The following is a 25,435-nucleotide window of genomic DNA, read 5'->3' as shown; positions in this document are numbered from 1 at the left end:
GGTTTGTTCACAGGTGGTTTTGTCATATAGCCATCCTTTTGAGGCTGAGAGAGTGTGGCCAGGGAGACTGGAAGTCAGTGGAGTAGAAGGCGCTGCAAAATTGTAGGGCACTAGTCCCCAAACTGTGCCCTTTAAGAGATTTTATCCTTCAGCTCCCATGAGCCTCAGCCATGTTGGCCAATAGTCTGGGATCCTGACAGTGCCCCCTTAAATGGCACAATTTGGGAACCCCTGATATGGTATCATAGTACCCAAAACTGTGCCTTTTCAGAGGTTTTGGACTTCAGCTCCCATGAGCCTCAGCCATGTTGGCCAATAGTCTGGGATTCTGGGAGCTAAAGTCCAAAACCCCTTAAAAAGCATAGTTTGGAGACCAATGATGTAGGACATTCTTCAAGAAAAATGCAAGGGGCTAGAATCATAGACTCATAGAGTTGGAAGAGACCGCAAGGGCCATCCAGTCCAACCCCTGCCATGCAGGAACTCTCAATCGAAGCATCCCCGACAGATGGCCATCCAACCTCTGCTTAAAGACTTCCAAGGAGGGAGACTCCACTACACTCCAAGAGAGTGTGTTCCACTGTCAAACAGCCCTTACTGTCAGGAAGTTCTTCATAATGTTGAGGTGGAATCTCTTTTTGTGCAGCTTGCATCCATTGTTCCGGGTCCTGTTCTCTGGAGCAGCAGAAAACAAGCTTGCTCCCTCCTCAATATGACATCCCTTCAAATACTTAAACAGGGCTATCATATCACTTCTTAACCTTCTTTTCTCCAGGCTTTTAAACATCTCCAGCTCCCTAAGGCATTCCTCATAGGGCATGGTTTCCAGACCCTTCACCATTTTAATCGCTCTCCTTTGGATATGCTCCAGTTTCTCAACATCCTTTTTAAATTGTGGTGCTCAGAACTGCACAAATATTCCAGGTGGACTACCAAGTTCAAAGCTAAAAACCACACATGGAAATGTGAACTCATGCTTCTTGGTCAGGTTCAACATAGAGGACGTTTTGGAATTCCTCCCAGAAAGGAGGTTGGAATGGAGGACATGCTCTGGAAAAGGAGGACCTCTGGTCGCCCTGAGTACCTTCTGAAGATATGGCCATTTCCCAGGCCAAAGAAAGAAGCAGGAAAAGAAGTAACCAAATGAAACATTGCTTCATAATTGCTTAGTTTGTTTTAGATAATGAAAATCCATATCTTTTATTGGAGCAGTTCACAGTGTGTACAAACACAGCACTTCCATCTACAGAGAAAAGGTGGATGATTGAAATGTGCAAGGCTATGCATGTATACTCAGAAGTAAACATTCCTGTCCCCATTTACCTGGGAGTAACACTGTTGAACTCTTTGGGGCTTATATTTGAGCAGAGAGGCATAAGGTTGCACTGCGTGTATTCAGTGGATTTTATTCACCCAATTTATGCACAGGATTTCCCCTCTACATTTAGGTAAAACAAACGGATTTATTTTTTTCTATAGTTACTGCATTTGAGTAGAGCCCAGTACATTCTGTGTGTGTTGTGCCACTGTTAACACTAGGAGATAAACTGCCAGGGAGTGCGGAGAGAGGACACTTGCTATCCTAAACTTTGAAATCCATATATATAATCTTGCAGGATTGCCTTACAAAGGACCTGTTGAACATTGCAATGAAAAGCACCAGATGTTATAATTATGTAATAGTAGTTCTGGGCTTGCAGGGTGTTCCTTACAGTAAGAGCCTGTGTCTTATTTTAAAACATGCCAGCTCAGGTAAAATAATCGATATTTCTTTTCTTGTAATACACATTTCTATATATAAATGGCAGCTCCCAGAAGTGATGAGCCCCATTGCACCTTAAAAGCCAAGACACTGATGGTGGTTTGATCTTTTAGAGAGACAAGTTGAGTAAGTTCCCTTATTCAGAATTCAGAAATTCAAAATTATCCACATGGGTGGCTGAGATAATGACACCTTTGCTTTCGGATGAATCAGTGTACACAAACCTTTGTTTTACGCACAACATTATTAAAATATATTGTGTATAAAATAATCTTTAGGCTCTGTAAGGTACAGTCGGCCCTTCTTATACACAGATTTTTTATACATGGATTAAAGCATCCATGGTTTGAAAAGGTTCAAAAAAAGTATAAATTTCAAATATCAAACCTTGATTTTCCATTTTTATAAGGGACACCATTTTGCTATGCCATTATATTTAATGGGACTTGAGCATACAAGGATTTTGTTATACGCGGGGGATCTTGGAACCAAGGTATTTAAGGCTCTGCTCAACCTCAGAAGAATTCAATGGCAAGCCCTCCATGAACAAAACTTGCCCAGAATCCTTGAACAAGAATCCTTGAACAAGGAACATGTGCACATTCTATGTAATCCTGAGATCTTTGGAGAAAGAGTGTCCTATAAATATAATAGTAAATAGGGGAAGATATAGGGAGCATACATACAGAGAGAGAGAAACCCTTATTTTACTGAAGAAGGGAGTTGTGAAAACACTGACTGGACCTACTGCATTTTTTCCAGTGGGTAAAATAAAAAGCTTTTTTCTTGCAGGATAATGTCTTTCTTGCGTAAGTTGGCTAGCAGGCTAGATGGGTGGAGTATGTATTCTAGAGAACAACCAATATTTGCAGAACCTGGCCCTTCACTGATAGCTTTCTTACACTTGTATTTATTTATTTTAAGGCTTTCCTTACCGTCCTTTTGCTCAGAAAGTTATAGAGGTGGTCTGCAGACACAGAATAAAGCGTGGTGGACAAAATCCTTTAGTAAGGCTGTGGAAGTCTTACTGAAACGGATGGGACTTGCCTTTCATTTCAAAAGAGGTGTCTCAGAAGATCCCCAATTGACTGTGTCCTTCAAATCAAAAGAACAAAGGACTTTATCACACAGGGAATATCAAGGGTTTAAACGGGCATTGTCCAATGATAGTCCTGCGATCAAAGATTTTCACACACCATCACGATTAAAGATGACTTATTCTGGGAATAACCAGGGAATAACTAGCAACAAATCATTCACGGAATTGCCCCATGGATGATTTGTTGCTGGTTATTCCCTGGTTATTCCCAGGATAAGTCATCTTTAATTGCCATGCGTGTGAAAACCTTCAGTGCAATTGTGTGAATATCGCTGGATAATTCCCATTTAACCCTCAGATTTTCCCCATGTGTGATAAAGTCCAAAGAACCTAGCATTGCAGTCTGCTACATTGTTCTTGATTCAGGTGTGTGAGGCCCTTTGGTTTCAGTGAGACTTAGGTCCAAAACACACTGCAGAAATAATCCAGTTCAAGACTGCTTTAACTGCCCTGGCTCAGTGCTAGGAAACTCTGGGAGTTGTAGTTTATTGTGGCACAGAAGGCTAAATGTCTCACAAAATTACAGCACCCAGGATTCCTTAGCATTGAGCCAGGGCAGTTAAAGTGGTCTCAAACTGGATTATTTGTGCAGGGTGAGAATCGTGTCGCCCTTCATATGTGCTTGAAATTCCTCATATGAATCCCAGCTTTCCTCAACCTGCATTGATTATGCTGGCTAAGGCTGATGGAGCTTACAGTTCTGTGACACCTGGAGGGCTGCATGATTCCCACCTGGTCTATGTAGTGTTGCAGCCTGAAACTTGTGTCCTAAACACACACACTTACTAGGTATTAAGCTCTGTCGAGCATGAAATTGCATTGTAAGTGGGCTAGTTCCTATGGCCCATTTAGTATTATGTCATCCATAATAAACCTCTTTACCTTCAAATTGCCATGAGCTTCTTGTTTGTTTTTGGTGCTACAAATGAACTGACCTATGTTTTTATAAATAGAGGCAGGATCCCATCCTTTACAAAAGAAAGGAATACATAACCCCACCCTGCCTGACTCCAATTCTGAGAGCTGGCAAGAGGAAATAAAACCCAGGCAAGTTTGATTTGGCTGTGCTATTAAAATGAGCAAACATTTTTGAACAATTCAAAGCCTGAGGGAGCTGAATGACTGAAGCCACAAGGATGTGACATTGGTAGCCCTTTTCCCAAAACCTGGACTCAGGGCAGTTAACATTAAAAAAGCAGTACAATTCAAAGTATACAAAAGCAGTGCATTAAAATATAATTAAATTATTACAATATTAAAACAAGTTACATATTAAAAGAATAAAATACAATTAAAAAGAGAACAATGTTAAAAATACTTTAAAACAATACAATGCCCTGGGACATAACCACAGGGAAAGAACAGCTTCAAAATCAAATATAAATAAATGTAATATCAGATTATCTTAAAGTACAAAATAGTGTGGAGGGTTTTTTGTCTTTGCAGGAGTGGGGGTAGAGATCAGGAAAGGGGCTTCCCCATCCAGGCAGAGATTTAAAGCATTAATGAAAATCATAAGCATCTTGAATCATTTTCTGAAACTAATAGGCAGTTGGCAAAACTAAACACAAACTAAAGAAATTTATTGGATATGGCTGCTTGCACTACCTTTTAGACACAATAGTTCTGTCTTGGCTGCAGTTTAAGGATGGCCACACATAAAGCATATTATTCCCTGAGCCTCTTCGACTGATTCCTGTGTCTTGCAATGTCTTTCCAATAAGAGACAGAAAGGTGTGGCTAGACATTTAAGTTGTTATATTGAATTTTAAGAAGTCATTATAAACAACTACACAGAATGAATAACTACACAAATAAAAACAAGAAAATGTTCTAATACGTATATTGCATGTAGGCTGGTTCCTGTTCTTATATGCTTATTTAATCTCCAGAATTACAGTAGCTAATATTAATAAAAGTACAGATCAACATTGGGCCCTTAGTAACCACTGGGGGTTGTTTCCAAGACCACCCATAGATACCAAAATTCATGAATACTCAATTCCCATTAAATACAATAGCATAGTAAAATAGCATCCCTTATATAAAATGGCAAAATCAAGGTTTGTTTTTTGGAATTTATGTGTTTTAAAAATATTTTCAAGCCATAAGTAGTTAAATCCATAGGTAAGGAAAATGTGGATACAGAGGGCCAACTGTACCTCAGTTAGAGAGCCAGCATAGCAGTGGTTTGAATGTTGGACTATGACTCCAGAGACCAGGATTCAAATCCCTGCTCAGTCATGGAAACCCACTGGTTGACCTTGAACAAGTCATACTCTCTCAGCCTCAGAGGAAAATGAAGGCAAATCCCCTCTGAACAAATCTTGCCATGAAAACTGCATGATAGACTCACCTTGGTAGTATAAGCTTTCATAGACTTGAGTCTACTTCCTCAGATGCATGGAATGAAAGATCCAGGGAGAGACCTATATGAGCAGGCTGCATCTAGGAAACAAGCTCAAGTCTACAAAAGCTCATTCTACCAACTTCTTTCTTTCAGTTAGTTTCAAAGGTGCTATAGGATCCTTTTGCATACTGGAAAATCCCATATTTTTCTATGCAGAATAGATAAAACTTTGCAGAGTCTTGGAAATTTCAAGGATAAGTGATTTGTGCCTGGTTCCTAATGCCTGCATAATGTTTTCTGCCACCACAGGAGATGTGAAACAGCATTTAAAAAAAAAAAAAAAAAGATGCCAGAACTCCAGCCAGTTTTGAGGTCTGGCATCTTTTTTAACACTTTGAAGTGGCATTTATTTCAGTGATGAAGGTTCGAGTGAAATCATTATACTCCAAACTGCATAGTGCCTTGATCAAACATGTTTCATCTTTTTATACAAGTTATTTGAACATTTATTCTACAAATTGATTGAGATTTGGCTTGCATGTATTTTTCAACATGTATGATTCAATTTTGAATTATGGTGTCCTTCAGAAGAAGAGGAAAAACAAAATAATAGCTGTTTATTTCCCTTTATTGTTGGTCTGGACTTGCATTGTCCTGATTTCTTGCAGTATGTATCCTCAACCTCCAAGGAAGTAGCAGCCCACACAAAGACAACTCCCCACACTTACAACCCTTTTGTGAGATCCTTGAGATGATCCTTCGGAAAGGGATAAAACGTGAGTGGCTTTTTCTGTTTCATAGGTGGATGCTGCTTATAAGTACATGTAGGGTTGTTTTTTAAAAAAAATATGGGTGGGGGGTTGTCTTGAGGAAGGGAAAAGACAGGATCAGCTTTGAATTGTAAAGGAAAGGCAGAGACTGAAGCATCTGAAATAACCATATCAGTCCAGGGCTGTCTGTACTATATTCAGCTTTCTTTAGGAAGGCCCACTTCCTTTGCATCTGGTTTTGCATATAGCATTGAATCATGAAGGAGTAAAACCTATGTTACAGAATGGACTGCTTTTTTTTTGTTACTGTGGTTTGTTCATGCATTAGTCCCTTCATTTCCAACAATGTTGGTCACAGAGCACTCAAGAAGAGTGGCTTTATATCACTGAAACAGGTGAAATGCAATAACATTAAGATGAATTCAGTCATGAAAGAAAGCTCAGCATTCAAAGAAAGGAAATGAAAGGAGGATAGACACGTGAGACATTCTTGTTGTGGTAACACAAAGCATCATGAATCATTGACCCCCCATTCTATAGTCAGAGAAATCACATTCTTTGAAAAAAGCAACAGGTGCAAATAAGGGTCTGTCTATACATTACAGGTTTAGCGAACAAGCCTGGTGTAGCAGTTGTAGTGTTGGACCCAGGAGGCCAGGGTTCAAATTTCATCTTGGCCATAGGGTTAATAGTTGTTCTTGATCCAGTCATTCTCTCTAATCTTACCCTTTCTTGCAGGGCTGTTGTGATGATGAAAATAGGGGGATAGGGCAAATATGCCACTTTAACCTCCTTGAACAAAAAGCTGATTATAAAGTTGTTACTATTCATTCAATAGTTCTAATCTTTTTGCTTCTTTCCAACAATTAGTCTTTTTGGCTTCTTTAAATGTGATCATTTCAGTTCTGTAATGCAGAGAGATCTTGGGGCACCTTCAAAAATATTTTGCAAAACTTCTTAAAGCAACATAGGTTAACATAAGTTGGAGATTGAATTGTCCATCAGGAAGGTGACCTGTGGCAATGCAGGCCACCACTGGAGCATAGTGTCCAAGGAGGGTGACTGATTAATGTCTTGTATGTAACAACAGTTTACACCAGAGCTAGGGAACCTGGTGTCTCCAGGATGTTGCTAAGCTTCAGTTCCCATCAACCTTAACCTGCCTAGCCAGTCGTGAAGCATCATGGGATGCAGCATGTAGAATCTGAAGGTTCCCCATCTTTTGTCTGTGTATGTGTAACAAATGAGTCTCATCATAAGGTTTTCAGGGTAAAAGACATTCAGAAGTAGTTTACCAGTGCTGTCTTCTGTGCTGTAATAAGAAGACTTAGACAGAATGCTACTGCCATTGTGTCTGACCGATCTTCTGCTATTACTGGTCTTTCCCAGTTACTTCTCATGGTGTTTGAATGTTTGGTGCATTTAGTCTGGCTGTTCAGCAAAAACCTGCCTGACTTGAGAGATCCTGCCAACAGCAATGCTGTCCTCTGCATAGACTCTTGTCTCATGGGAGGATGCAATCCCACCGCCACAGAAAGGTAGTGAAATCAAATTAACCCATTCCGGAGTATTTCCAATTACTATGTCTGTTTGTGAAAGCTGGACAGTGAAGAAAGCAGAAAGGATGAAAATCAACCCATTTGAGATGTGGTGCTGGAAAAGAGTTCTGTGGACATCATAGACTGCCAAAAAGATACATAAATGGCTTCTGAAGGAAATTAAGCCTGAACTCTTCCCAGAAGCTTAAATGACTAAACTGAAGCTGTCATACTTTGGTTCTATCATGAAATAACATCACTCATTGAAGAAGATTAAAATTAAATGGAAGGTAGTAGGAAAAGAGAAGACCACATTAAAATTAAGTGGAATGCAGTCAGGAAAAAGAAGACCATATTACCAATGGATTGATTCAATTCAAGAAGCCATAGTCCTGAGTTTGCAAGACTTGAGCAGAGCTCTTGAGGACTGGGGATCTTGAGGGTTTCACATTCATAAGCTGATTTGATGGCACCTCACAACAACAGAACAAGTAGCTAAGGTATAGCCCAAGGACTTGTACCCCAAGGCTATTTTTGTTCAACGCACCAAAAATATTTCACCTTAAAGTGGCCTGTAGCATTCTGAATGCACAATTGGCCATTTTGCCTGATTTTCAGGAGACTCTGAGCCTCCATGACCTCCCCTCCCCAAGATAGGAAGTGACTGTTTGGCCACTTTGGATTTCTAAGCAAAGCTTGTACAGGCCTAAATCAGATGAGAGGGTGTCAAAATGCTGTGAAATATCCACTGTACTCCAGAGGCTTCAGGAGGCATGATTGGCTACTCTTGTGTGGGAGCAATGGATTTTGGTGGGACACAAAGGGATGACAATGGAGAGGCAGCCCTGCTGAGTCCCATTGAACCAGTGTATCCCACACAGTCCTTAGTTGCCCATTCCTGGTGTGTAGTCTAATTCCAGTTTGCAGGTTCAAACAGGTATGTATGCTGAACATTTGATACTGGCTCTGATTATAAAATTTCTTTTTCTAGGCACACTTTATTGATGCAAGTAGAGAACAAGACCCTGTGCCACCACTCAGAACCTACAAGGGTCCCATCTATTTTTTGTGTGTATTATGCCACACATCCCTCTCTTTCTAAAGGAACTTGTCTTGTCTTCTTCAGAGCCAGTTCTGGGATTCAAAAGGAAGGACTATTGGCACTGGCTGGAACAGCTCCCAAACCAGGAGACCCCTCACAGGTTGGTGGTCTGTAGAAGCATTTTATTCGAAGGGGAATATAGTCTTCTGTTGCTGTTGTTTTTACCCCACACCATTCTTCTTTAAATCCCACTTTTAAAGTCTCTTCTTTTAAAAATCAGTCTTAAAGAACCATAGTAAATAAAGGTGATTTTTCACTTTGGAGGGAAATTCACAGTTCCCAGAATTCTTAGCCCTGCTCCATGAGAAGTATTAAAGAAAATATCACAGGAAGTGCATTGGGTTTCCTCCTCATTTGAAAGGACTTCAATAATACTTCTGGACAGTGAATGCAAGGTTTAAATGTAAAGCGGAGTTCGTGGTAACAAAGTCTTTTCCCCCCCTATAGCATGCCACATCTGTCAATGATGATTGAGAAGACTAATTCATGTCAGAAGCTGCTGACAGCACAAGGAAGAGGACGGTACTTCTTGCGTCTTGCTTTGAATGGCAAGTTACTAGCTGTTGCTCTTCAGCAGTTGGTCAAATCTCCCAGGATGTCTGAGGTAGGAATAATAAACAATGCATAGAAATTAAGAAGGAGCAGTTAATTTGAATAGTAAAGGAATTCAACATTTTTCTGGGACTTCTGTTGTGGCATGCAAGTAAATGGGTGTGCTGTGCTAAATACCTGATTTGTATGGCACTCCTGTTCATATCTAAATGATGGAATCCACATACTTGCAGTCTTGAAGGCATTGTTGTTTTTTTACTTTATCCAGAAAAGATCAGGATAAATGTTCTTTTAAAACTTTAGTTTACCAAGAAAAACATATAACTGCCTTTTTAAACAATGGCAGTAAGACCTTTAGTCCAGCTTGAGGAAAGCTAGTAGCAGCTGTACCTTGATCTCCTACATCTAAAATCCCAAACCTGATGTAAAACTTACTTTTCTATGTAAGCTTTAATAATTGTCTCTTTCTTCTGAACCACATAAATTATTGTGATCAATTAATTTAGGTTGGTGTCTCTGTGTGTATTTTTATCTGATTTCAGTGGTATGATCCATTGACCTCTATCTTGGGCAATGAAGATTTTTCCGGTGAGTTTCCTCAACAGCATTATAACGCTATCACATTGTGCTTCACAGCATTTTAAGGATTACATGACATTCATTAGACTGGATCTCATGAAGTGGAACTGTTAAACCAAGAAAGTTTGTATTACCATACATTTGTTAGGCCAAAATCCACTTGCTGCTCCCACTGAGGGTAATCCCATTGAATCAATGGGTTACCAGCTAAATCAACACTTATGTACAGGTTTGTTAATTAAATTGGTCTGGGATTAGTAATTTGATGTAGGTCCTAGTCTTTAATTTGCCACACAAAATTCCTTGGTTCTTTTTCCTTCACTGAAAAATAATGGGACCACCCTTCTAAGAAGCTATGGAATGTTGAGTCATGGATAGAGATGTAAAGGCTCATGGAAAAATTAAGGGAAAAAACATTTTTGCCCAGGTTTTCCTGAATCATGCTAAAATAAAATATTCCAAAATTGATTTTCTTTTTTTCCCCCTTTTTTCTTTTTCCATTTCCCCACCACCATCACCACCACCACCTAGTTTTTTTTCCCTGTGGAAAGTCCTCTCCACTATCTCAGCATCTGCTTAGTCAGTTAAATGCTTCTCTTCCCACTGGTTTTGCTTTTCTCTTTCTGACACCCTCTTTTCCTGGCTTGCACATTGTTCATCATTTTATAAATATTGTGGCAAGACAGATGTACTCTGACAGATTGTCTTGCAGCAATGATCTGTGTGATATCCAGCTGGTGTATGTAAATAAATAAATAAATAAATAAATAAAAATTTTATTTCTATACCGCCCTTCTATATAATCAGGGCGGTGTACAACATTATAAAACATCAACAGAAAAGCAATCATTACAATTACATTAAAATTTACAACTACATTAAAACAATCTACATTAAAACAATCTACATGTGTAATGTTCTTGGGTGATTCTGACAGTCCTTAACCTCCAGCTAGCCCATGTATTCTATATATATGCCTTTTGAAGTGGAAAATATTTTCTGATTGGACAATGGCTAACTGAAGGTCTAAAACTATGTTGAAGATCATCACACAGCTCAGCTACTTATGAACAAACACAAGTCAGTATTTGTTACTTCATTACATTTAGAAATGACCAATTTTAATTATTTTCAGTTCTTTCTGTGGCCTGTTCCGCACAGGCAAAAAGTACGTACTAGGTACATACTAGGGTTACGAAAGGGCGTCCCTTCTGGACACCCTAACCCTAGTACGTACCTAGTACGTACAAAATGGTGGCGCCCTATACACATGGGTGCCGCCATTTTGACATCGCGGACTCTTAGCATCCACACGTCGCGGCTCACTTATGACGCCGCAAGTGAGCCATTGGCGCCTTGCAGCGTCATAAGCGCACTGCCAAAAGAAGCCTCTTTTGGGGCTTCTTTTTCAGCCATCGGGAAGCCTCGACGTTTGGAGGCTGAGGCTTCCTGGCAGCGAAAACGGAGGCGCCGGCAGACCACCCTTTTGGGCGGTCTGTAAAGCGCCCATGTTGATACCTTTAAGTAGCTTTATTTCCTGCTGTTTCCTTACTCCTGGTTCCCAGATTCATATCACTGCCCACAGTCCAAGCCCTGACAATTTGTGACTCCTTAGCCCTTCATCCTTCATTTTCCTTAGAATTGTCCATGTCCATGGATAAGGAAAGCTGCTTCACATGCTGTATTGTAATCTTCTCAAAGTAGTTTTTATAGTAGTGGATGGAAGCAGTGGAATCCAGTCACTGTTCCGTGTTCCCTTCTCCTGTGGGAACCATATTCCATACATCTCTCTGGGATAGGCAGCTTCACCCTCTTGGGACTTGGGACTATGTACAGTACCTGCAATAGTTTCCTGTTCAGACTAATAAAGGAATGGACTATTTGGTGTTCTTACAATAAAGGTCTACAGAGTACCAAGGAATAGTAGCAGTAATTGCTGTCACTCCGTTATCAACAGCCCTGCTCAGTTTAATTGAACTGCAGAACTTAAAGTGCCCACCACTGCAGTAAACTACTTTGTTGAGTTACAAGAGAAGAAGTTCTATTTATAAGGCCCGTACAGACAGGCCAAAATAAAGCTGCTTTGGGTCACTTTGGAGGTATGCTGTTTAAATGATGTATGCATCCTAAGAGGCCAGAAACCATGCCAAAGCCACACTCCAGTCCTAAGGACTGGACCACAGCTTTGGCACAGCTTCTGGCATCTTGACACATGCATCATTTAAACAGCATACCTCCAAAGTGACCCGAAGCAGCTTTATTTTGGCCTGTCTGTACGGGCCCATTGAAATGTATATTTTTATACATACCCTTCAAAGATGAGTAAGCCATTGTGGGGAACTAAACAAGCAAACAAGTATGGGTCTAAGTTTGGATAGGACAAGTTTGGTTGGAAAGGTGACTTTTAATAGTACAGGATTCCCAGGCCTGGGGAAGGAAGTTTATCCACCTGTTCTGAACAGGGTCACACTTCCCCTGAAGGACGAAGTTCATAGTTTAGGAGTACTTCTGGACTCATCTCTACAGTTGACATTTCAAGTGGATGCGACGGTCAGAAGTGCTTGCTATCAACTTCGGTTGATATGCCAATTGTGACCCTACCTGGGCCAAAGGGACCTTGAAACTGTGGTACATGCTCTGGTAACCTCTTGCTTAGATTTCTGTAATGCGCTCTACATAGGGCAACCCTTGTACCAAGCCCGGAAGCTTCAGCTAGTACAGAATATGGCAGCCAGATTGGTCACTGGTGTTTCCAGGTTTGACCATATAACACCTATTCTGAAAGATCTGCACTGGCTGCCTATTCGCTTCCGAGCACATTACAAGGTGTTGGTTATTACCTATAAAGCCCTACATGGCTTGGGCCCGAGTTACTTGAGGGACCGCATCTCCCCATATAATCCGCCCCGCACACTCCAAACAACCAGGAAGAACTTGCTGGAAATCCCACCTTCTAAATATGTTGTTACATCCCAGATGGCCTTCTCAGTAGCGGCCCCACAAATCTGGAACAGTCTTCCCGAGGAGCTCCGCCTTATCACCCCCCTGGAAACATTTAAGAAGAGGCTTAAAACCTTCCTCTTCAGTCAAGCCTTCCCCTCTGGAAAATGAAGTTGTGTATTTTGATCCCATCGACTCTGCCTCACTCTATTGAATACTGTTTTAGATTTGTATAGTGTATATAGTGTTACTGGTTTTTATCTATTTTTATGATGTGTTTGTAACTGGTTTTAATTCTGTGTAAACCGCTTTGATCTTTTGGAAAAGCGGTATATAAATAAAATTTATTATTATTATTATTATTATTATTATTATTATTATTATTAAAGGGTCTTTGGAATTGATCCATAAAAGTTGAAGTTTAACCAGCTCATGTACCGATTGAGTCTCTCTTATCCAGAATTCAGAAATCCAAACTATTCCAAAATCCAAAACTAGTCAGATGGTGGTTGAGATACTGACACATTTGCTTTCTGATGATTCAGTTGTTTAATGCACAACATTATTAAAAATATTGTGTGTAAAATTACCTTCAGGCTATATGTATATGAAACATAAGTGAATTTTGTGTTTAGACTTGGGTGCCATCTCCAAGATATATTAGCATGTATATGTATGTAGTCTACAAAAGCTCATGCTGCTGACTCCTTTCTTTCAGTTAGTCTCAAAGGTGCTACAAGATCTTTCTGTGTATTGATTCTACAGACTAACATGGCTAGATCTTTGAATTCTACCATTATGTATATGATAATATTTCAAAATCTGAAAAACTCTGAAATACAAAACACTGCTGGCCCCAAGTATTTCAGATAAAGGAGACTCAGCCTGTATATAGTTTTGGAATGAGTATTCTATTAAGAAAATTAATGGAAAAGCTGCTGAATTTGTAATTCTGTTAGTGTAAGAAGTTAAGTATGATAATCTTTGATTATTTCGGTTTGATTAATTGGGGGATTAAAAAAGATATTCGCACTTATTTTTTCCTTTATGAATATGGATAACGTTCAAATAAGTAACTGAGGAAAATGGATATTGAAAAAATAGAGAAGTCACAACTGCTGCTTAGCTGTTAAGTCTGTACTATCAACTGCAGTATTATCATTGAGAGCAAGGTGGGACAGAGAGTCTTATGCCTGCAATGCTTTGCAGAGTTATAGAAGCACTTGTGTTTCTGTGAGCAACAATAAGTATGTGCAAATCAACATGCCTTTTGCAAATGGAGGATGGTTCAATAGTTGGCATTTTCTGACCTATTTTTCTTTGGAATGCCATAGCAACAGGCTGTTTATATATGGTGGTGGTAGTGGGAAGAGTTCTAGTGTATTTTTCTTTTCCCCCTGCACCTTTGGGCAGACTTACGTCCAACATGGAAGACTCCTAGGTGTCAAATTCCCTACAAGAAACCACATGGAGGAAATAAATGTTAAGAACAGAAAGCAGTATGTTGACTGAGTTTCTTAGTATGAAGTGGGTATGAGATGTGAATAATCCGCTTGCAGAGATGAGAAACCCTAAACCATCTCTTCTTCAGTATACAATCATAGAATCATAGAGTTGGAAGAGACCACAAATTTATATATTTTAAATCCTTGGACAGTTGGATATCTCAGAGCCTCACAGAAGCCACATATAAACTAATATAATGAAGCAGGGAGACAGTGGGTCTCAGTCTGCAACCATGAGCCCTTTCATAATACATAATTATAGTGCTGGGATCTCACTTTTAACTGCCATGGCACCACACCAAGGTATACCTCCTGGGGTTTATAGTTTGGTCAGAGGCACCTGAGGAGCTACCTGGCTGGGCATGCTAAAGGCCCCCTTAACTGCCAATGCCAGGATCTCATAGGACATTGCCATGGCAGTTAAAATGAAATCATAGCACTGTAATTGTGCAGTATGAAAGGACCCCATGCTTTTTCACCCTGAATTACAATGATCACTTCCTAGGATTTCCAAGAAGTTGTGGAGGAGTGGTAAGTGTTGAGCCTAACTCTGGGATCCAAAGCTGCAAGTCCTATACCATTATAGATACCAGACAGTCATGTATAATAGCTAGTGTATAATTTCTAGTCTCATCATTTTAATTTCTCCCCTACATATGGCTTGATTGTATCTGCATGCCTTGTGTTCATATGTGTGAACACATGTTTCATCTATTCAGGCATCATACAAAAGACCAGTGAGGACTGCCTTGACCATTCTTTGTAGGGATTTTTTTTAAAGAATCTGGCATCTTTACCCTTTTTAATCTGCTTTCTATTAGCCGTGAGTCAAAAGTGAGTAATGCAGATTAGAAACCTGCCTTTCTTTGTCATTGTTTGCCTTTAGAGAGGCTTGGATATTATTATGGGAGGGCCTGCTCTTCCTGTGGTTAAATGTGAGGTCTCCCAGTTTTTTATGGTGTTTCCAGTATTGCTATGACACTGCTGATAAAGGAGTCTCTAAAGCTGATCAGGGATTGTACAGTGACCTTGCTTCTCCTTTTCCAGAGCCTTTCCTTTCTCTGATGCTTGTGGTGACAGAAATGAATTTCTCCCTAGATATGCAGGTACAGTAATTGATGACTTTAGGACCAAAGTTTAATGCAGTCTCTCCTATGTAATATATGTACAATGATCTCTGTTTTAACCTTTGACTTTGCCTCTCATGGTTTGCTGTACTTTTTCTTTATAGAATTCCAGTTTCTTGGATGAAAGCTGGCAACTTCCGGTAAGAGGTTTTAGTTTTCTTTCTTAGTGCCCTCTTCTTGCTTGGTTCATAACATTTTCTCATCTTGCTGTTTTATAGATGGTGATGGCCATAAAAGATTTTCACGCCAAAAGCACAAGACAAAATGGCTCCTCTGTTTTAAGCTTGAGCTTTGTTTTGTTTTTTAGCACTATTGTAGCACTGTGATTCCATTTTAACTGTCATGGCTGCTTCCTAAGGATTCCAAACGGCTTTCCCTCAATTTTTAATACTAGGTGTTTTGATAGACACCACTTGAGGTATTTTAAAATAGTCATCAGTTGAATTTATTTTTTAAACACATAAATTGTATTTTAAAATTAGAGGCAGTGAAGGTGGTAGCTCTGATGCTAGTGAGGCAATGAATGTACATAAAGATTCAGGTCCAGTGAATCTGTCTAAGAATCTGGTCCAAATTCTAAAGGAACTATTGAAGGTGCTGAACTCTGGCCTCCATATAGGTTCTGGATTTTGGATATCTCCTTTGAAATTTGGACTAAGACCTGGAACAGATACCTGCCCCACCAACATGGAGGACATCAGCTGCCACCTGTTAAGAGAGGGATTTGGCTTTAGCTAGGCCATAGTTTATAACTGACAAATCATTTCAACACAAGCAAGACAATTTGAAATGTGTACCCTCCTGTAAATGTGTTTGTGACCCTTTCTGAGGGGATGATTACTGTGGAAAGTACTTTCACATTTTCCAAACCAGCTTCAGATTGGACCAGTATGAGCCTAGTGTAGTTGATTTTTAAAAAACACAAACATATATAGTAAAAACAATGCAAGATTCCAATCGGGATGTTCCTATAGGCTGAAAACCTCTGAGTTCAGCAGATCAGAGATCATTTTAATCCCAGCTGTAAAGACATCCATGAGTGGTTCACCTAAAAAAGGACTGGAGCCCTCCAGGTATCCAGGCCTTCCAGAGTCCCTGGTCATTGACCATGCAGACTACGGCATTTGGGAGTTGAGGCCCAATAGCATCTGGAGGTCCAAAGGATCCCTAATTCTGCCATAGAACCCAAAGGTCCTTCCATGTAGCAGTGATTGCAATTGCTTCATCCTGTTATCGCCCTGGTTATCTTTTTTAATGGTTAAATGGAAAACTCTAAACTTCAGGGCCATTCACTGCTTTCCTTCATAAAGTAGATAAAAGTAAATTCTTTAATGGAAGCAAAATGCCTCATCTTTGCTAAGGCTGTGCATAGTGAAAGGGGATTTCTTCAAGCTTGCTGGGGGCCGCACTGATGAATCCTGCTTTCCAGGTGTGCGTGACCTACGACACTGTCCCCTGCAGGGAGCTTGGAATGGTGCTCAGGTAAGGGATTTGGCACTCTCCTGCATTGCTTTACTGTCCTTCTGTACAAAGTTCATCCTCTTAAAAAGTTGTGTGTAGGCAACCTGGAAGGGAAAGTCATTGAAAACTGATATGATCGTTAAACAATGTGCATCAACTTGATTTAGTGTTGCATTTTGTATTCTGCATCTGGCAATGATGGGAAACAGCATAGAGCAGTGCTGCAGCATTTGAAATAGTATTCCATTCCTCAGCCTTAGTGCAGAGATTTCACCAAGTTTTATTATGTATTTTGAGACTGGTTTTTGCACCCATAGAAGAGTATAAAAGAGAACCAGCTTGGTACAGTGGTTGGATTCCTAGTGTTTTGTTATGTCTAAAACTTTGTTTGAAGGTTGTTGGGGTTTTGTGGTGGTATTTTTCTAAGCCATTTAAAAAAAAAATCCATGTGTCAGTAATGTTACTCTTTTATTTATTTGTTTAGAGTATTTTTTAGAGTATTTATACCTTGCTCTTCACTCACAAAGGCTCTCAGAGGAGCTTAGAAATGGTTAATTAGACTTAAAAGACATGACACAAAAGGAGAAGGGAATGGTGGTGGGGAAGGAGATCAGGTCCAGCAGTTCTTCTCTCCCTCTGAGGCCTGGATCAAGGCAGATGGACTGCAGGGAGGGCTCTGCATCTTACTCTAGGCTCCATCCCTGATGGAGCTGGCAGGCCTTTCTCTCTATCTCAGCTGGATGATGTTTATAATTCCACAGGTTGAACAGAACACCGGGCATCGGTGGTGGAGGAGGAGGGTCTTAAAATATTAAAATAGGTTACTTTCACAAAGTAATGATTAACTGCTAACATTTTACTGTTACAAATACTGTTCCAATCTATAGTTGAATTCCACAGGGCACAGCTGGCCACAGAGCCCTACAACCCACCCACCCTGTGTGTCAGCCATAACTGGCTTTCAGTGTGGGATTAATCCTGTCAAACCTTCCCATTCCTACTCTAAATGTACTCCAATTTGACAAGGCTTTCTTTGGACACCTGAGGTTGGAACGGAAGTTGTATTGTCTCTTGCCAAACAGATAGCATTGAGGGGCCACGTATGGCGCTCTCACAAGACCCTCCAGAACAGTAAATTCCAAGCTTGGTCCCTCCAGATGTTTTGGACTTCAGCTTCCATAATTCCTGATGGTTGGCCAAATTGGCTGGAAGTCCATAACAAATAGAGGACTAAAGGTTGAGAACTACTGCTCTAGAACTCTCCTAGTGTTTTGAGTAAAATACTTCTTCAGAGGGTGTTCTTTTCTCCCCCCCCCCCATCACAGATACTTAGATGGACGGATTTTCATCATAGATGTGCTTCCACAAAGCCAGGCAGAGGTAGATGAGGTTGTGCTGGTTGGAGACGTCATTGATGAAATAAATGGATTTTCACTGAGGAATGCATGCAATGGGCAGGTACGGAAGGGAGCAGTTTGATCTCTGGGGGTGGCAGGGGAAGCGAAGGCTGATACTTCACTTTGAGATCCTGAGAAGGAGCAGAAGAGATAGCTGTGCACAGTTGCTATGGGAACCATGCAGAACAAAAGCTCTGGTGTTTGACCTGGAGATCATGATGAGAGATGGGTGAAGGATTGAAAAAGGCCCAGGAGAAAAAAACCTGTGTTGTGTTTTTGTGTGAGGTTTAAAAATTAGATATGTTCATGTTCTCTCTGTTAAGCTGACTATAACAATAAATTATTATTATTTAGAAAATCAGAAACTTAAATTGATAGTATCAGTAGCTAATTTTCACCAATGTATTTTGTTTACATGTAGAGAAATTGATAAATTAATACATGAACAGCAAATTGATTCCCTGATTATGGAATCCCATGTAGTCAAACTGATGCCATGCATGTAGCAGAGGTCAAGAAACTTGGAGGAAGGCTAAGGTTTGCAGTAAACAACAAACAACTTTATAAAGGAGAATCCGAAGAGGAATGGGGTGGAAGTAGTCCTGTGAGCACTTTCATTGGACATGGAGTATAGGCTGAAGGTGTAGGGAACAGAATAATATGATAGCATGATTCTTTCCACACAGTAGCATTTTGTTCCTCCTTACCTCATGCTTTCCTATAAATAATTACTGAAAGGGTCTAGTTTTATATGGCTTGGACTAACACCTTGTTGACCAGAGTCTTTAAACCAAGATATACAGTTATCCAGGTTGTTCAGAACTATGCTGTACTATCTGAGTGAAGCCACAGCTCTTGCCACCATCCTCCATTCATGCTACCTGTCATGGTGGACAGCTACAGCCTACCTGGGGAGGGGATATGACCAAGTCCATGGAGAGAGCTGCAGATGACCCACACCTGGAAGGAAAAGGCATCCCTACAACATTATCCCTGAGGATACATCAGCACTGTCAAAATAATACAGTTCCACACCACTTTAATGGCCAGGGTTCTATCCTACAGGTTCCTAGAATATATAGTTTGGTGAGGCATCAGCACTCTTTGGCAGAGAAGGCTAAAGACCTTATAAAACTGCAAATCCCAGGATTTCATAGGATGGAAGGACCACACTTGGAGTCAAACTGCATTATTTCTGCAGTGTAGGTGTACTCCTAGACAATTCTTCCTCGGCGTCAGACAAAATCAGTTACAAACTTTTGCATCTATGTAAACTCATTGATGGAACATGCACTGCAAGGTCGAAACAGGCACACTTAAATTAGATAAAATTAATTACCGTATATACTTGACTATAATTGACCTCATGTATAAATTGAGGGCAAGTTTTGGGACTAAAATTATGTATTTTGATATGACCCATGTATAAGTCGAGGGTAAAATTTTGGGGCATGTGACAAAGGATCTATAGGATGAAGCAAAGGGAAACGATGCCAAAGAACTTAACAAAATTATATCCATTAAAGGGTGGATGGATGAGAGAGCAGAGGGGGTCAGTGCTTTCAGGACAGATTACATCTTTGCCTTTCACCAGGGGGGTGGTTCGCTTTTTATAAGAGTTAAAGTACAGTACTTACATTGACCCATGGATAAATTGACTTGGGTTTTTTGGGGTCAATTTTTTGACTAAAATTTCTAGACTTATATATGAGTATATACAGTAGTATGGTTTTAGAAAGCCAAATAGCTCTTCCCCTGTAGCTCACTCATAGGATTACATTAGTATGCCAAATTTCAGATATCTAGGTTGAAGTTCTTGAAGTTATGGCTCTGACAAGACACATATCCCCTATAAGTATATTATTATCATAATATTTATCATTATTGATAATTATAATAACAACTGTTTTTAATGTTCACTGATCATTCTGCTGCAGGACACTTCATTTTTCACATAGATAATAACAATTAGGTATAGTATCCAGTGGTTCCTAGACACTAGGTAAACATCCAAACAATAAATCAGCAAGTCACAGTTGTGCCACACTTATAGCAGACAGAGAGCTGAGGACTGCCTGAAAGGAACCTGTTATTTGCAAAACCTAACTCTGGCAAATAGCATCAGCTTGGCATAGTGTTACTTTTGCCTGTCTGTTACATGTTACTGGGTGTGTTCTAACTCAGTTTGAGCAAGGGGAGTAGAAAGAGATACCAAGGGTAGCTGACTTACGCTGCCTTTTTGTGGGGTGTCATGTAGGATTGAGGAGCAGAGGGGCCAGCAACAGAGAATGAGGGAGAGAGAGAAACAGAAAAGTGGGAGGTGCTGCATTGAAAACATGAGCTACATAAGAGACTCAAGTGGTGTATGTGTGTCTGTGCCTTCAAATTGCTTGTTGGCTTATAACAACCCCGTGAATTTCATAGAGTTTTCTTAGCCAAGGAATGCTCAGAGGTGCTTTTGGCGGTTCTTTCCACTGAAATACAGTCTACAGCACCTGGCATTCCTTGGCAGTCTCCCATCCAAACACTAAATGACCCTGTTTAGTTTCCAAAATTAGATGAGAGCTGGTGTTTTTACAGTGTTTAGGCATAGACTCCGTTTACTTGGCAATAAAATAAATTTTTAAAAAAACCTTTAAAAATGTAAGCCTGCCTTTTTTGCCTTCCTCCATTCTGCTCAACTTAAACAAATGGCATCTACTGTTAGGAACAGAAAGAGTGAGCCAGTGTGAGTGCTGGAGAGAGGCCAATGGAGAGAGCAAGGTTTGTTATGCCAAAGTGTGGCATAGGGTGCACACTGAGACTGGCTAGGCAGATGTGAGCTATGAGAGGACATTTAGATGTTTTTCTGTATACAGTACCTTGAGCTAGCTTAGCTTGGTCATGAAATGAAGAGCAGTTGTTTGGGGAAGAGAGAGACAGGAAAGAGATTGGATGCATAACTACTTCTACACCCCTGCCAGCTGCATGTGCGAGTAGTGCACATAGCAGCTTCATGATCTGTTACACTGTGCCTGTGTTAATGAGTGAGTGTCAGTGGAGAAGAAAGAGCACAAGTAGATTGGCCTACTCATTATTAAGATAATCAGATGTGGTAAGGAACCCTAGAGCCTTTTCCTGTATTTTTAACCTACACAGTAGTGATACTAACAACAACGTATTAGGGAAGAGTAATCCAATGAGTTACTTTCTGGACTGCAGTAACAATAGCAAGTTATTTATTTATCTATGTAATTTATATCCTGCTTTTCTCTTGGTATTGGAGCCAGCATGGCATAGTGGTTTGAATGTTGGACTATTACTCTGGAGACCAAGGTTCAATTCCCAGTTTGGCCATGAAACCCACTGAATGACCTTGGGCAAGTCACATGCTCTCGGCCTCAGGGAAGGGAAGTGGCAAACTTCCTCTGAACAAATCTTGCCAATCAAATCCCATGATAGGTCTGCTTTAGGGTCGCCATAAGTCAGAAAATACTTGAAGGCACACATCACCACTACTATAGTAATGAACTGTTGGGTGATGAGAAGAAATAAGATATGTAAGAGAAGACGTAATGATCTTTTGGGTGCTCAGTCAGACGTAATGTGAATAGTTCCTTTGGAAAGTAACATTCTAAGCACTGGGTCTTGGAAGCGAATGGAATGAGGGTCTGGTGAGTGATAATACACATTCCTTCCTACTAGCTTCTGCATCTATTTAACTTCAGGCTGGGACGGTGCTGCAGAAGCTGAAGGGCAAACCACTGAGCTTCCGCCTAATCCGCTGGAAATGGCATGATGGAGGAATGTACAAGCCACTGTTGCCTTACCTGAAAATTCTCCGGGAGAAAATCCCCCGCTTCCAGCTCCAGCATGAGCATGTACAGAAGGAAAAGAAAGAGGACCGGAGCTTACAGGGGGGCAGGTAGGGGGCTGCCAGGGCTGTTGAGCTGAGGTAAAACCGTTGCAGGCTTCAGGTTTGACAAACCGTAACAATAAAAATCGCAGGCTTGGATTAATTCTGAGCAAGGCCTGTAACTGAAGTGAAATGTTATGGTTCTTGTGCTGTTTTCTTTGAACTTCCAATTGCTACAGACCAGCCGTAGGTTTAAAAAAACAACCAAAAACGTTTATCTGATGTCACAGAATTCTTTTGGCTTAAGACCAAGTAAAATCAGTACCAAACTGAGAAAAGAATTTGGAAGGTGCACTATCTTCTTCTCTTCTGTAATATTTCCATCTGGCTGAAGAGAATTTATGGGGAAAGGTTCTGACGTGAGAAGAAGCATCTCCAAAGTCAAGACAGCTACGAAAGTCCACCCCAGATGTTATGTACGTATTTAGAATTTCTTCTGACAAAAACTGCCTGCAGTGTGCCTGTGGGTGTTGTGGAGGTCCTTCCAAAGCACAGTTTATGTTCTGATATGATTACATATGTCATGGTGCAAATAGCCACTTTTCATACTTAAAAAAATACTCCTTCACACTTAAAAAAGAAGGGCGCCATCTTCTGATCATCATTTGCATCTGTATCACAGGTAGGCAACTTCTGGTTCTCCAGGTCTTGTTGGACTGCAATCCCCATTAGCCACACCCAACATGGCCAGTGGTGAGGGATGATGTGAACTACAGGCCAACAACATTTAGAGGGTCCTATGTTGCCATTTTTATTCTGTGTTACAGTGAAAAGCAGCCATGTGGATGTACATGCTCAGACATCTATGCCAGTTAAGTAACAACCAGCTAATATAGAGGTCAAATCTGCCAACATAATTGTTCAGAATCATCCAGCAACATTCTTCTTTGAAGGCAAAGAGCTCTGGTGTCCAGCTTGGACTGTCCCTGAAGGTTGCATGTGGTGCATAAATGAAGTAACTACTGCAGATTTGTAGACTTCTTGGACTAATTGCCTTGACTGTTTTCTTCTCAGGCTGCTGTACAACCTGCGCTACTTAGGCCAGATCAGTGTAGGAAAGGTGAGACTGTGAGCCTGGATGGAGAAGGGAGACTGCTTAGTTTTTCATTTCACTGCGTTATTTTTGTTACAGCTTTCTGATTCTGTTTTCAGTATGGAGGCAAAGAAGTGTTAGACTGTGGCATACCTATGGTTTTAGAGAAATGTTTACCACCACAGGTAAGTTATTGGTTATGAATTTTTAAAATGTGGGGAGGTAATGTTGTTAAAAGGCACGCCTACATTTTCAACCTTGTAAATAACAGATTTTATCTTAATCTACATATCTTTTTTAAAAAATGACTACAGCTCAACCGCTATAATTGTTCACAACCTTTTTTTGTGAGCAATTTCTGAAGTGCATAGGAATATGGATTGTGCATTTATCTGAAACAAGAAATCATCCTGGATGTTCATATGCTGAGAGAGCCAAGTCTTCCAAGTGCATATATGTGCTGCTATCCGACTGAAGCTGCATGAAAACTGAAGACTGAGCATGCTTTGCCTAAGGCACCTAAAAAGCTCCTAGCTCAGTATGCTTTTAGTGTATACAGGACATTTTTGAGCATTTCCAGTGGAGAATGCTGGAACCAACTTTTGTTTAACCATACTCTGCAGGAGGTGGAGGTGGGGATTAAAAAAATAATTAAGAATCTCCTTGAAACATCTGTCTTCCATGAGATGTCTTGTGGTAATTGAGCAACAGTAATCTTTTCAGAAGGGAAAGAAAGTGGATAGGAGGAATAAGATGGTGTTTTCTTCACAAATACTAGTCACTAAAATGTGTAAAGAACTTAAAAAGTAAACAGCCTACCTCTGTAAACTGAATCTGTGCAGCTTAACATTGAAGTTTTGGGTGGCTCTCTCAGAGACGCATACATTGTCAAACCCTTCTACAATAAGATAGTGTGTTGTTATTATTATTTGCTGTGAAGCTGGCTTTGCCTTACAGTGACCCAATGTAAAAGAGATCTGTAAGTGACCCTGTATAACAGCACTCCTCATACCTTAACTTGGGCCATCGCTTCCTTCGTTGAGTCAATTTAGTTGTAAAAAGTCTTCTTTACCCATTGCTGCAACTTTACTGAGCATTATCCTCTTTTCTGGTGAATCATTTTGTCTCATCATTTGTCCAAAGCACAAGACCTTCAGTTTAGTCATAAGACATAGTTAGTGGTCAGTAAATCCAGCACCAGTAGCAATGGACAAAATATAAACTGATTTTACCAGAAAGGTAACAAGCTATCTTCCCTCAGGATGTTTCAAAATCCCTTACCTCTTGGATACAAACAAATTATACTCTTGGTATCCCCATTGATGTGTTCTGCAACCATGAGGCAGTCAAACCACATGTTAGTTTCTGTAAGAAATTAAACCTCTGTTCAAATCTCTTAAGAATTGATGTATTGGTTAGTTTCACATATTTATTTATTTATTTATTAAAAAACCTTAAATTGAGTCACAGTGAGGTATTGATCAGAATGTTCCATAACAGTACAGTGCCTGTGGCAGTTTGTGTGATATGTGAATTGTTACAAGTGCCAATTTTGGTAGAGCATGGTGGGAGTTATAGCCCAACACATTTGGGGGTTGACAGATAGGAAGAGTCAGGCCAAGCAAGTTCATGTTCTGTTTTGTCAACTGCTGTCAGGCCTGGTCCTAGACTTTTCAGTATAGGTCCCCATTGTGACATCCACACCCTTTTAGTATCATGTGAGCCGCCTTAGGTCCCTTTTTTGGGAGAAAGGTGGCATAAAAGTGAAATACATACATGCTCCATGTTTTGATTTCTGCTTAGCACAAGTTTCGTTTCTCTGTGTTAGTAACTTCTCTTTTTCAGTTAATCTCAAAGGTGCTGCAAGATTCCTTTGCATACTGTGTGTTGTTTGCCTTCAAGTCATTTTAACTTATGGCGACTCGGTTTTCTTGGCAAGCTTCTTCAGAGGGAGTTTCCTAATATTATCCTCTGAGACTGTGACTTGCCCAGTGGGTTTTCATTTTCTGAGCAGGGATTCAAACCCAGCTGTCCATAGTCAGTCTTGTACTCAAACTGGCTCCCTGTTACTAACTGTAGTAACAGGAAATCATCAGATGAAATAACTTTTCTTTGAATGTTCACAAATATGTAGGTGTACAAGAATGAACTAACTGGGACCTAAGACTCGGCTATCTTTCATTGTGGGTTTTGGCAGGAGAACTCTATTTTTCGTAGGACAGGTGTTGACAGCAAACCTTTGATCTGTGGAAAAGCGGTATATAAATAAAATATATTATTATTATTATTATTATTATTATTATTATTATTATTATTATTATTATT

General features: G+C 40.2%; 1 protein-coding gene across 17 annotated transcripts in view; it reads left to right on the top strand.

The window, feature by feature from the left end:
* LOC121921183 overlaps positions 1-25,435 on the top strand; it is a 32,930-nt gene that overhangs the window by 527 nt on the left and 6,968 nt on the right. For 8 of the 17 annotated variants that reach the window (XR_006101867.1, XM_042448876.1, XM_042448877.1 and 5 more), the window contains exons 2-11: positions 5,880-5,987; positions 8,646-8,721; positions 9,069-9,225; positions 9,716-9,761; positions 15,245-15,303; positions 15,429-15,464; positions 16,754-16,806; positions 18,111-18,243; positions 21,890-22,086; positions 23,210-23,295. Coding sequence is in view for 11 of the 17 variants with exons in the window: in XM_042448876.1 (XP_042304810.1) it covers positions 5,880-5,987; positions 8,646-8,721; positions 9,069-9,225; positions 9,716-9,761; positions 15,245-15,303; positions 15,429-15,464; positions 16,754-16,806; positions 18,111-18,243; positions 21,890-22,086; positions 23,210-23,295 (951 nt within the window). In the remaining 6 variants the exon portion in view is untranslated. The other 9 variants (XR_006101868.1, XR_006101872.1, XR_006101871.1 and 6 more) reach the window with 3 other exon arrangements.

The sequence above is a fragment of the Sceloporus undulatus genome, chromosome 2 (assembly GCF_019175285.1).
Source record: "Sceloporus undulatus isolate JIND9_A2432 ecotype Alabama chromosome 2, SceUnd_v1.1, whole genome shotgun sequence".
Taxonomy (NCBI): domain Eukaryota; kingdom Metazoa; phylum Chordata; class Lepidosauria; order Squamata; family Phrynosomatidae; genus Sceloporus; species Sceloporus undulatus.
Note: the sequence above shows the minus strand (reverse complement) of the source record. Positions and strands in the feature narration are given on the sequence as shown.